Source organism: Nerophis lumbriciformis, linkage group LG18 (assembly GCF_033978685.3).
Source record: "Nerophis lumbriciformis linkage group LG18, RoL_Nlum_v2.1, whole genome shotgun sequence".
Taxonomy (NCBI): Eukaryota; Metazoa; Chordata; class Actinopteri; order Syngnathiformes; family Syngnathidae; genus Nerophis; species Nerophis lumbriciformis.
Genome location: NC_084565.2, coordinates 38527290 through 38540746, shown reverse-complemented (window position 1 = coordinate 38540746; position 13457 = coordinate 38527290). Strand labels below are relative to the sequence as shown.

The following is a 13457-nucleotide window of genomic DNA, read 5'->3' as shown; positions in this document are numbered from 1 at the left end:
GTGTGAATGTATGTGTGACTGTGTGTGTGAATGTGTGTGTGAATGTACGCGTATGGATGTGTGTGTGAATGTGTGTGTGTGTGTGTGTTTGTGTGTGTGTGTGTGTGTGTGTGAATGTGTGACTGTGTGTGTGTATGTACTGTATGTGTGTAAATGTGTGTGTGAATGTACGTGTATGAATGTGTGTGTGAATGTGTGTGTGAATGTAAGTGTATGAATGTGTGTGAATGTATGTGTGACTGTGTGTGTGAATGTGTGTGTGTGAATGTGTGTGTGAATGTACGCGTATGAATGTGTGTGTGAATGCGTGTGTGTGTGTGAATGTGTGTGTGTGAATGTGTGTGTGAATGTACGCGTATGAATGTGTGTGTGAATGCGTGTGTGTGTGTGAATGTGTGACTGTGTGTGTGAATGTACTGTATGTGTATGAATGTGTGTGTGAATGTGTGTGTGAATGTAAGTGTATGAATGTGTGTGTGAATGTGTGTGTGTGTGTGTGTGAACGTGTGTGTGAGTGTGCGTGTGAATGTGTGTGTCAATGTGTATGTGAACGTGTGTGTGTGTGTGTGAATGTACGCGTATGAATGTGTGTGTGAATGCGTGTGTGTGTGTGAATGTGTGTGTGTGAATGTGTGTGTGAATGTACGCGTATGAATGTGTGTGTGAATGCGTGTGTGTGTGTGTGAATGTGTGACTGTGTGTGTGAATGTACTGTATGTGTATGAATGTGTGTGTGAATGTGTGTGTGAATGTAAGTGTATGAATGTGTGTGTGAATGTGTGTGTGTGTGTGTGAACGTGTGTGTGAGTGTGCGTGTGAATGTGTGTGTCAATGTGTATGTGAACGTGTGTGTGTGTGTGTGTGTGAATGTGTGTGTGTGTGTGTGTGACTGTGTGTGTGAATGTGTGTGTGAATGTATGCGTGTGTGAATGTACGCGTATGAATGTGTGTGTGAATGTGTGAGTGTGAACGTGTGTGTGAATGTGAGTGTGAATGTACGTGTAAATACGTGTGTGTGAGTGTGTGTGTGAAATCATTTTGGAACTTGCAAGCGTACTTCTTCTTCTTACTCGTCGTCGCCATGTCTCTTCTTCGTTCTTCTGCTTCGTCTCTGTTATGTTTTTGGACATTACTACTTGCCGTAGTTTTGAAGCAATGCATGATGGGAATCCGGATGTTGTGTGTCAGTGTATCAACGTGCCGACTGGAATAAACACACGCTGAGAAATAGCTCCGTGCCTGCCTACTTTATGGGTTATAGATAAACCTATGGATAACGGAGACAGATATACCGTATTTTTCGGACTATAAGTCGCAGTTTTTTCATAGTTTGGCCGGGGGTGCGACTTATACTCAGGAGCGACTTATGTGTGAAATGATTAACACGTTATAATATTATTTATCTCATTCACGTAAGAGACTAGACGTATAAGATTTCATGGGATTTAGCGATTAGGAGTGACAGATAAACGTATAGCATGTTCTATATGTTATAGTTATTTGAATGACTCTTACCATAATATGTTACGTTAACATACCAGTTGGTTATTTATGCCTCATATAACGTACACTTATTCAGCCTGTTGTTCACTATTCTTGATTTATTTTAAATTGCCTTTCAAATGTATATTCTTGGTGTTGGCTTTTATCAAATACATTTCCCCCAAAAATGCGACTTATACAGCAGTGTGACTTATATATGTTTTTTTTCTTCTTTATTATGCATTTTCGGCCGGTGCGACTTATACTACGGAGCGACTTATACTCCGAAAAATACGGTGTGTATATATATATACACAGGTATATAAGAAATACTTGAAAATATATACACCCCCCATCTCCGGAATTCGGAGGTCTCAAGGTTGGCAAGTATGATGATTGCATGACTGAGTACAGAGGAGACATGTGAGTAAACACTATCAATAATAGTCTTCTTTTCAGGTGAGAGCGGACGCTAAAGGCAGTGCCTTTAAGGCACACCTCCAATATTGTTGTCCGGGTGGAAATCGGGAGAAATTCGGGAGAATGGTTTCCCCGGGAGATTTTCGGGAGGGGCACTGAAATTCGGGAGTCTCCCGGGAAAATCGGGAGGGTTGGCAAGTATGGCTATCATTGGTCCGTATAGTTGCAAATGTGTGTATGTTGTGTGTGTGTGTGTTTGTGTTTGGATTCTGTGTCCTTGCGTACATATGTGATAATGGGGGATATGGGTCACTGGGGTATGGTTTTTAACTTTGTAAAGCACTTTGTGTTGCATTTTCTTTCATGTATGAAAAGCGCTTTATAAATTAAAAATTAAAAAAATTTGAAAATCATTTTTTACCTTGAAAATCATTTTTACCCTTGAAAAAAAATTGTTACCTTGAACATTTTTTTTTACCTTGAAAATGATTTTTTACCTTGAAAAAAAAAACTTTACCTTGAAAAAAAAAAATTTACATTGAAAATTTTTTTTTACTTTGAAAATCATTTGTTTACCTTGAAAATCATTTTTAACCTTGAAAAAAAAATTTTACCTTGAAAATCATGTTTTAACTTAAAACACTTTTTTTTTTTTTTTTTTTTTTTTTTTACTTTTAAACTTTTAAATTAATTTTTGTACATTTTTTAAAATTTAAAAAAAAAAAAAAAATTGAAAATGTTTTTTTTTTTTATTTAAAATTTTTTTTTTTAAATTTAAATTTATTTTTTTTAAATTTGATTTTTTTTTTTTTTAATTCTAAAAAATTTTTAAAAAAAATTGAATTTTTTAAAAAAAAATTCTAAATTTTTTTTAAAAAAATGTAATTTTTTAAACTTTTTTAATTTTTATTTTTTTTATTTTTAATTTTTTTAATCAAGCTTTATAAATAAAGCTTGATTTGATTTGAGTAAAAGTGGAAAAAAAAATATAACTATTGGCATTATCATGATTGAAAAAAATATATTGTATTTTTCCAATATTTATTTTTCTACAACGTGTCCCATCAGTGAGGTATAAGAAGTCCTTACTGTCGATGATGTCGCCCAGACCCTGGGCGAAGAGGAGCTCCTTGAGACGAGACACCTCCTCCTTCAGCTCGCGCACCAGCCGGTTGTTGGGATCCTCGTTGATGACGGCGTTGCATCGGATCTGCTTGGCGCGGTCGGCGTACCTGCGCGGATAAAGAGGTAGCAGAAAAGGTGCCTGGAGGGGAGAGGCGTCTCTCTCTCTACCTGAGCGTGCTGAGCGTCTCGTCATAGTTGATGTCGGCCGGGCTCAGCGCGGCGACCATGGCGGTGCGAGAGTTCCCACCTGGCGGGCGAGAAGAGTTGACAGGAAGGATGTAATGATGGTGTTAGACTCGCTGAGTCCATACCCAGATTCTCTCGGAGCAGCCAGGTCAGGACGGAGTCTCTGTAGGGAATAAAACTTTCTGCCTTCTTCTTCTTTTTGTTCTGCGTGTCAGATGGATCAAGGATTAGCTCAGTGCGGGAAATGACACTTTGGTTTTTACCACCATTTTTGCTTAGTGTTTTACCTTGTTGGGTCCCGAGTCCTAGAAGGAAGCAGTGGCACATAAATCAAATGTATCCTTTATTGAGATGGGTAAAAAAATAATTACCACTTCTGCTAAAGCGGAGATGACTTTTCCCAGCGTGGTTAGAGATTTGTTGATGTTAGCTCCTTCCTGTGACAGAGAATGTGTGATGAAGAAGAGAATATACACAACATACACCACGCTGCACCTCAACATTACATTGTCAATGCATATTTATATCAAATATTAGAAGAGAATATACACAACATACACCACACTGGACCTCTACATAACATTGTCAATGCATATTTATATCAAATATTAGAAGAGAATATTCACAACATACACCACACTAGGGATGTCCCGATCCAGGTTTTTGCACTTCCGATCCGATACCGATATTGTTTTTGCACTTCCGATCCGATACCGATACTGACCGATACCGATACTGGGCTATCCGAGCATGTATTAAAGTTTAAAGTTATTTAGCCTACTTAGTTGTCAGAATCATGTTGAAAAGGGTTTTAGTACTCTTGATAACAACTGGCCAGCTGAATTAGGTGAGTTTGAATAATACACAATGGTTGGTAACAAGAAACTGACCTGTTTATTCAAGGATAAACACAAAATAGACAAAATTATACATGACAAACAGAAATGGCATCATTGAAACTAGGGCTGGGCGATATGGCCTTTTTTAATATTGCGATATTTTAAGGCCATATTGCGATACATATAATCACATCAGTATGATGATTCTATGTGTTTTGATTGATTGATTGAGACTTTTATTAGTAGGTTGCACAGTGAAGTACATATTCCGTACAATTGACCACTAAATGGTAACATCCCAATAAGTTTTTCAACTTGTTTAAGTCGGGGTCCACTTAAATTGATTCATGATACAGATATATACTATCAGATATATACTATCATCATAATACAGTCATCACACAAGATAATCACATTGAATTATTTACATTATTTATAATCCGGGGTGTGGAGGGGGGCGCCGGATGTAAGTGTCAAAAAGACAGCCAAAAGAGTTTGATATGAGAATAAATCTAAAGTTAAAATATAGGGTAGGAAATGTAGTCTTGATTATCAAAATTTTCTTTCAAGGATTGCATGTCAACATTAAAACATTCTTCTTCATACTGCATTAATATATGCTACTTTTAAACTTTCATGCAGAGAAGGAAATCACAACTAAAAAAATCACTAATTTTTTTCTTACGGTGTTGATCTGGAAATTTTTGCCTCAGCATTTTGATGGTGTGGACGTGTGGCACCGAATGGAGATAAGCGTCTCGACAGACGTTACGATATTTGAACAATGATGACGAAAACTGTTTTCTCTGTCGTGTCCGTGTGTCGAAAATTGTTATGCGTAGCATATAATTGCTATGCGCACAGGCGCGCACCTTAGAGGGAGTGTTGGTCACACGGCTGCGCTAGCATCACAGCTAACGTTAGCCATGCTGCTACCTCTCTGCTCGGGGAGGACGTATACGTATGTGACGTATGACGTGACAGTATGTGACGTATGACGTGACAGTATGTGACGTGTGTATGAAGGTGCGCTTGCTGTCTGTGAGAGGGAGACACAGAAAAGAGTGAGAAGAGCCTGTCGTGTAATGCCAGCAGCTAAAAGCAACTGCGTGAGAATCCACAGACCTGTGGATGTGTTGAAGGTGTGCTGGAAAATGCGGAACGGAAATTAGGGAGCAGCAGAAAAGTGGAATGTATTATTTAAATCGGTGCGTCGGAAAACACGGACCGGAGTATTTTTTTAAAAACTGGATCTGGATCGGCATTTTTCCATGCCTTGCCGATACGCATTTTTTGGCAAATATCGACGGCTGATCCGATCCAAATATCGGATCGGGACATCCCTAACCTCTACATTACATTGTCAATGAATTTCATGTATTTATATGAAATATTAGAAGAGAATATACACAACATACACCACGCTGCGCATCTACATAACATTGTCAATGAATTTCATGTATTTATATCAAATATTAGAAAACATTATACACAACATACACCACGCTGCACCTCTACATAACATTGTCAATGCATATTTATATCAAATATTAGAAAATATTATACACAACATACACCACGCTGCACCTCTACCATTTCGCCACACCTAGTGTGTGTGTGACAATCATTGGTACTTTAACTTTAACTTTAACTTTACATAACATTGTCAATGCATTTCATGTATTTATATCAAATATCGGAAGAGAATATACACAACATACACCACGCTGCACCTCTTCAATGCATATTTATATCAAATATTAGAAGAGAATATACACAACATACACCACGCTGCACCTCTACATAACATTGTCAATGCATTTCATGTATTTATATGAAATATTAGAAGAGAATATACACAACATACACCACGCTGCACCTCTATTAGGGATGTCCCGATCCGATATTTGGATCGGATCGGCTGCCGATATTTGCCAAAAATTGTGTATCGGCAAGGCATCGGAAAATGCCGATCCAGATCCAGTTTAAAAAAAACTCCGGTCCGTGTTTTCCAAAGCACCGATTTAAATAATACATTCCACTTTTCTGCTGCTCCCTAATTTCCGTTCCGCATTTTCCAGCACACCTTCAACACATCCACAGGTCTGTGAATTCTCACGCAGTTTAGCTGCTGGCATTACACGACAGGCTCTTCTCACTCTTTCCTGTGTCTCCCTCTCACAGACAGCAAGCGCACCTTCTTACACACGTCACATACTGTCACGTCATACGTCACATACGTATACGTCCTCCCCGAGCAGAGAGGTAGCAGCATGGCTAACGTTAGCTGTGATGCTAGCGCAGCCGTGTGACCAACGCTCTCTCTAAGGTGCGCGCCTGTGCAATTGCAAACTGCTCAAGCGTCCACTGCGCATAGCAATTATATGCCACGCACAAAATCAAATAAAAAAATAAGCGCATAACAATTTTCGACACACCGACACGACAGAGAAAACAGTTTTCGTCATCATTGTTCAAATATTATAACGTCTGTCGAGACGCTTATCTCCGTTCGGTGCCACACGTCCACACCATCAAAATGCCGAGGCAAAAATTTCAAGATCAACACCGTATGAAAAAATTAGTGACTTTTTTAGTTGTGATTTCCTTCTCTGCATGAAAGTTTAAAAGTAGCATATATTAATGCAGTATGAAGAAGAATGTTTTAATGTATACATGCAAGCCTTGAAAGAAAATTTTGAAAATCAAGACTACATTTCCTACAAATGGGTGCATTTCTACCCTATATTTTAACTTTAGATTTATTCTCATATCAAACTCTTTTGGCTGTCTTTTTGACACTTACATCCGGCGCCCCCCTCCACACCCTGGATTATAAATAATGTAAATAATTCAATGTGATTATCTTGTGTGATGACTGTATTATGATGATAGTATATATCTGATAGTATATATCTGTATCATGAATCAATTTAAGTGGACCCCGACTTAAACAAGTTGAAAAACTTATTGGGGTGTTACCATTTAGTGGTCAATTGTACGGAATATGTACTTCACTGTGCAACCTACTAATAAAAGTCTCAATCAATCAATCAAAACACATAGAATCATCATACTGCTGTGATTATATGCATCAAGTGTTCATTCAAGGCTAAGGCAAAATATCGAGATATATATTGTGTATCGCAATATGGCCTTAAAATATCGCAATATTAAAAAAAGGCCATATCGCCCAGCCCTAGTTCAATGATGCCATTTCTGTTTGTCATGTATAATTTTGTCTATTTTGTGTTTATCCTTGAATAAACAGGTCAGTTTCTTGTTACCAACCATTGTGTATTATTCAAACTCCCCTAATTCAGCTGGCTAGTTGTTATCAAGAGTACTAAAACCCTTTTCAACATGATTCTGACAACTAAGTAGGCTAAATAACTTTAAACTTTAATACATGCTCGGATAGGCCAGTATCGGTCAGTATCGGTATCGGATCGGAAGTGCAAAAACCTGGATCGGGACATCCCTAACCTCTATATAACATTGTCAATGCATATTTATATCAAATATTAGAAGAGACTCAACAGTCCCACTGACATTTCACCTGAATGCTTGAATATCCCAAACAATTATTACTTCAGAGTGCGTCGACTCATTTTAATACACAACGTTTCCTACCTTCAGCCTGGTTCCTTTGGCTCCGGTGGAATCGGCTCTTTCGCTGCCGGCCAAGTCCACCAAACTGATCTTACTGACCTGAAAGCAAAGCGTGAAGAAAAGGTTATTAGGAGACCTGCGCAAGACAGTGGTTGTGTACCAACCCTTCTATTTGCCAACTTTAGATAGAGCTGGAAATGTGCCAACATGTCTCTGTGTACGCACGCTTTATTCATTCCTTTTGTGTGCCGCTGGCACACATTTTGTGCTTGCTCGTATTGCGGAGAATGATACCACAACAAGTTTTTAATTGTGATGAGAACTGACTTTTCTGGAAAAAAAATGCCAAAGCGGACTTATTTAACAGTATTTACAATATTTAATTAAACAACGCAGATGTTTCCGCCCGAGTGCTGCTGGGATAGGCTCCAGCACCCCTCACGACCCTGAAAAGGGACAAGCGGTAGAAAAATGGATGGATGGAAAACGCGGAAGTGATATTTTGACAGGAAAATTAATGGTTTCTGCGTTTTCGCAGACGTTTCACATGCCTGGATATTGTAGCAGTATGGTTGTCAAAGTTAAGGATTTTCGGGATTTCTGATCATTTGTGAGGGCACCGAAGGGACTTCTGCGTGTGTGCACGTGTCGGCAAAGCAGCGCATACAGGACAGTTCAGCTTGTCGTCGTCGTTGTTTTGGCTTGTTAATAAAGAGGAAGTTGATCCCTTGTTATGTTTGTTGGCTATACAGTACTGTATAGTACTTTATATTGTGTACAAAGTACTGTATAGTACTTTATATTGTGTACAAAGTACTGTATAGTACTTTATATTGTGTACAAAGTGTTAAATACAGTACTGTATAGCATTTTATATTGTGTACAAAGTGTGATATACAGTAATGTATATTACTTTATATTGTGTACAAAGTGTGATGTTGAGTACTGTATAGTACTTTATATTGTGTACAAATTGTGATGTACAGTATGTATAGTACTTTATATTGTGTACAAAGTGTGATGTTGAGTACTGTATAGTACTTTATATTGTGTACAAAGTGTGATGTTGAGTACTGTATAGTACTTTATATTGTGTACAAAGTGTGATATACAGTACTGTATAGTACTTTATATTGTGTACAAATTGTGATGTACAGTACTGTGTAGTACTTTATATTGTGTACAAAGTGTGATAAACAGTACTGTGTAGTACTTTATATTGTGTACAAAGTGTGATATACAGTACTAGATAGTACTTTATATTGTGTACAAATTGTGATGTACAGTACTGTATAGTACTTTATATTGTGTACAAAGTGTTAAATACAGTACTGTATAGTATTTTATATTGTGTACAAAGTGTGATATACAGTACTGTGTAGTACTTTACATTGTGTACAAAGTGTGATATACAGTACTGTATAGTACTTTATATTGTGTACAAAGTGTTAAATACAGTACTGTATAGTACTTTATATTGTGTACAAATTGTGATGTACAGTACTGTATAGTACTTTATATTGTGTACAAAGTGTGATATACAGTACTGTATAGTACTTTATATTGTGTACAAAATGTGATGTAAAGTACTGCATAGTACTTTATATTGTGTACAAATTGTGATATACAGTACTGTATAGTACTTAATATTGTGTACAAAGTGTGATGTAAATATACTTTATATTGTGTACAAAGTGTGATGTTGAGTACTGTATAGTACTTTATATTGTGTACAAAGTGTGATATACAGTACTGTGTAGTACTTTATATTGTGTACAAATTGTGATGTACAGTACTGTATAGTACTTTATATTGTGTACAAATTGTGATGTACAGTATTGTGTAGTACCTTATATTGTGTACAAAGTGTGATATACAGTACTATGTAGTACTTTATATTGTGTACAAAGTGTGATATACAGTACTGTATAGTACTTTATATTGTGTACAAAGTGTGATATACAGTACTGTATAGTACTTTATATTGTGTACAAAGTGTGATATACAGTACTGTATAGTACTTTATATTGTGTACAAAGTGTTAAATACAGTACTGTATAGTATTTTATATTGTGTACAAAGTGTGATATACAGTACTGTATATTACTTTATATTGTGTACAAAGTGTGATGTTGAGTACTGTATAGTACTTTATATTGTGTACAAATTGTGATGTACAGTACTGTATAGTACTTAATATTGTGTACAAAGTGTGATGTAAAGTACTGTATAGTACTTTATATTGTGTACAAAGTGTGATGTTGAGTACTGTATAGTACTTTATATTGTGTACAAAGTGTGATGTAAAGTACTGTATAGTACTTTATATTGTGTACAAAGTGCTAAATACAATACTGTATAGTATTCTATATTGTGTACAAAGTGTGATATACAGTACTGTGTAGTACTTTATATTGTGTACAAAGTGTGATATACAGTACTGTATAGTACTTTATATTGTGTACAAAGTGTGATGTACAGTACTGTATAGTACTTTATATTGTGTGCAAATTGTGATGTACAGTATGTATAGTACTTTATATTGTGTACAAAATGTGATGTAAAGTACTGTATAGTACTTTATATTTTGTACAAAGTGTTAAATACAGTACTGTATAGTATTTTATATTGTGTACAAAGTGTGATATACAGTACTGTGTAGTACTTTATATTGTGTACAAAGTGTGATATACAGTACTCTATAGTACTTTATATTGTGTACCAAGTGTGATGTTGAGTACTGTATAGTACTTTATATTGTGTACAAATTGTGATGTACAGTACTGTATAGTACTTTATATTGTGTACAAAATGTGATGTACCGTACTGTATAGTACTTTATATTGTGTACAAAGTGTGATATACAGTACTGTGTAGTACTTAATATTGTGTACAAAGTGTGATGTAAAGTACTGTATAGTACTTTATATTGTGTACAAAGTGTGATATACAGTACTGTATATTACTTAATATTGTGTACAAAGTGTGATGTAAATATACTTTATATTGTGTACAAAGTGTGATGTACAGTACTGTATAGTACTTTATTTTGTGTACAAAGTGTGATATACAGTACTGTGTAGTACTTTATATTGTGTACAAATTGTGATGTACAGTACTGTATAGTACTTTATATTGTGTACAAAGTGTGATATACAGTACTGTATATTACTTTATATTGTGTACAAAGTGTGATGTTGAGTACTGTATAGTACTTAATATTGTGTACAAATTGTGATGTACAGCACTGTGTAGTACTTTATATTGTGTACAAAGTGTTAAATACAGTACTGTATAGTACTTTATATTGTGTACAAAGTGTGATATACAGTACTGTGTAGTACTTTATATTGTGTACAAAGTGTGATATACAGTACTGTGTAGTATTTTATATTGTGTACAAAGTGTGATATACAGTACTGTATAGTACTTTATATTGTGTACAAAGTGTGATATACAGTACTGTATAGTACTTTGTATTGTGTACAAAGTGTACCAAACTTCACTAAAATATGGACTTTTTGTTGAGGCTGGAACTCATTATTCATATTTACATTGTTTCTTATGGAGAAATTTGCTTCACCATACAAACCAATGAAGTTTGTAAATGGAGGTTCTTACCTTCTCTAAGGTGTTGTCAGTGTCGGCATCGTGGCGTTTCTGAGTGAAGATGATGTTGAAGACGGCGTGGGAGCGACTGCTGGTCTCGTTCATGTTGGTCGCGGCCACAGTCCTGTCAGGAGAGACTAATAGTCAGTCTGGACTATCTAAGACTAACAGTCCTTGTGCAGCGTGCTGGACTATCTCAGACTGCATCACCTGGCCTTGTTGCCAGAGTCCATCAGGTCCTGGATGTCGTTGTAGTCGGTGACGGCCAGCTTGGACAGGTCCTCCACGTAGGGTCCCATCAGAGGATGCTCTCGCACTCGGAGGTTGCCTTTGTTTTTAGGGTTGAGCAGGTCGCGCACGCGCTCACAGTAGATCTCCATGTAGCTCACCTGTGAAGGACAGGTGCTCACACTGACACTGCGTCTCTTTCTTTGCACACAGCACCACAAACCACATGACCTCACTCTATTCTACTGGTCGCAAGATTGTAAAGAAAGAGATATGGAAGTGTTATTGGAGCAAAACTATTTGCTAATACGTGTCTGATGTACTCATTTGTGTGTCTGTACGTCAATCTGTGCGTGTGTGTCATTAGATCAACACCTGACTTTTCACACATAAAAGTTCATGCAGCGTGTAAAACAGTGACGTGCAGTCACTAGAGATGGAAAGAAAAAAAATTTAAAAAGAAAAAAAAATTTTTAATTGTTATATGTATCCAGTGATTATACTATAAAGTTATTTTCCATTTAACTTCACCAGTTTTAGATTATTTTTATTCAAAATCGCTGAATTTTCACATTTGCCGTTCAAATAGTGAGAAGAGACGGTGCGGTGAACATCAGCCGGTTGAGGCACCTCACTCAGTGCCTCAACATGGATTGCGCAATGCAGGGCCGGTCCGTGGCATAGGCCGTATAGGCAAATGCTAAGGGCGCCGTCCATCAGGGGGCGCCACGCCAGTGTCACAAATGTTGGAGAAAAAAAAAAAAAGAAAAAAAAAAGTTGGTACTATTATTTCTAAATACAAAAAATAATCCCACGTTAATTAAAATGCAAAGTAAAGCCTATTTAATAGAAATATTATTTGTAACAACATTACGCCCCCCCCCACACCCCGCACGGTGCGCCCCCTACCTTCCCGTATCATGACTCTTTTTGGACGTCACCACATCAAAAAATCAACACAAGATGTCAAAACGGCCAAAACTGTCAGGTGCCCAGGGAAGAAAAAAGACAAAAGAAGAGGAGGAGAAACGAGAAAAAGACAGAGGTAGCAGGTAGGTAACGTTAGCCTACATGAAATTATTTGTCTGTTACAGAATGTGATAGTAACCTGGCTTTTTAGCATTAAGCTAATGTTACATGATTCGGCAATTGCTAATCAATAAATAGCTAGTTCTGTTTTAACGTCGGGTTAATATTGTGGAGGGGGCTAAATTGTTATGGAAAATAATAATGTAACGTTAGGTAATTACAGTACTCCCACCTTACATTCCTTAGGGACATTTGTATTAGATCTTTTAAGCAGGTGTTTTTTGTTTACATTGTTATTGCCTTCTGGTTAGCTAATGTTTGCCCTGCAGGTAATAGTCACTTTTCCACCCCTTTATATATTAGGTATAGTTGTAAGTAAAAAAAAAAAGGTCAAAGACAAAGCTATTCGATTTCTTGTGAGTATATACACTTCACTGCCGATGTGGGGGGGCGCCACCTAAAATCTTGCCTAGGGCGCCACATTGGTTAGGGCCGGGCCTGGCGCAATGACTCGGCTAACTGCTGGCCTGCTGTGCAGTGAGACTGTATTGCTATATGAACTATATTATACATTTCCATAGTTTAGTTGGCTGAGGTATATAATGTACAGTGTATTTTGTCAACAACTGTATGTGTGTAAAGTATTTCTTGTGCTGAGCGATCATAAAACGGCTGCAAAAGGCTCGCCTCCTGCACCCCCGCCGTAGAATTGTTATATCAACTAAAGCCCACACTTAAACTTTCCACGTGCAAGATTGAATCTATTTAAAAAAGTTATTTCATAAGAAGCCAAAAAATGCAAAAACAATAATGTTGGTGTTGGAGGAGTTGTGAATGACTGCAGGGACACAACATTAGGTACACCTGCAGACTGCAGGTGTACCTAATTCACAACTCCTCCAACACGAACATTATTGTTTTTGCACT

At 37.0% G+C, this 13457-nt stretch overlaps 1 protein-coding gene across 12 annotated transcripts in view; it reads right to left on the bottom strand.

The window, feature by feature from the left end:
* The window catches only part of kif1aa (kinesin family member 1Aa), a 137117-nt gene that overhangs the window by 86002 nt on the left and 37658 nt on the right, over nucleotides 1-13457 (bottom strand). For all 12 annotated transcript variants that reach the window (XM_061978349.2, XM_061978353.2, XM_061978354.2 and 9 more), the window contains exons 6-13: nucleotides 11484-11662; nucleotides 11286-11397; nucleotides 7686-7763; nucleotides 3585-3650; nucleotides 3501-3518; nucleotides 3339-3417; nucleotides 3196-3274; nucleotides 2992-3134 (exon numbers count right to left, since the gene is read on the bottom strand). In XM_061978349.2, coding sequence (XP_061834333.2) covers nucleotides 2992-3134; nucleotides 3196-3274; nucleotides 3339-3417; nucleotides 3501-3518; nucleotides 3585-3650; nucleotides 7686-7763; nucleotides 11286-11397; nucleotides 11484-11662 — 754 coding nt within the window. The remainder of the gene's footprint in view (nucleotides 1-2991; nucleotides 3135-3195; nucleotides 3275-3338; nucleotides 3418-3500; nucleotides 3519-3584; nucleotides 3651-7685; nucleotides 7764-11285; nucleotides 11398-11483; nucleotides 11663-13457) is intronic.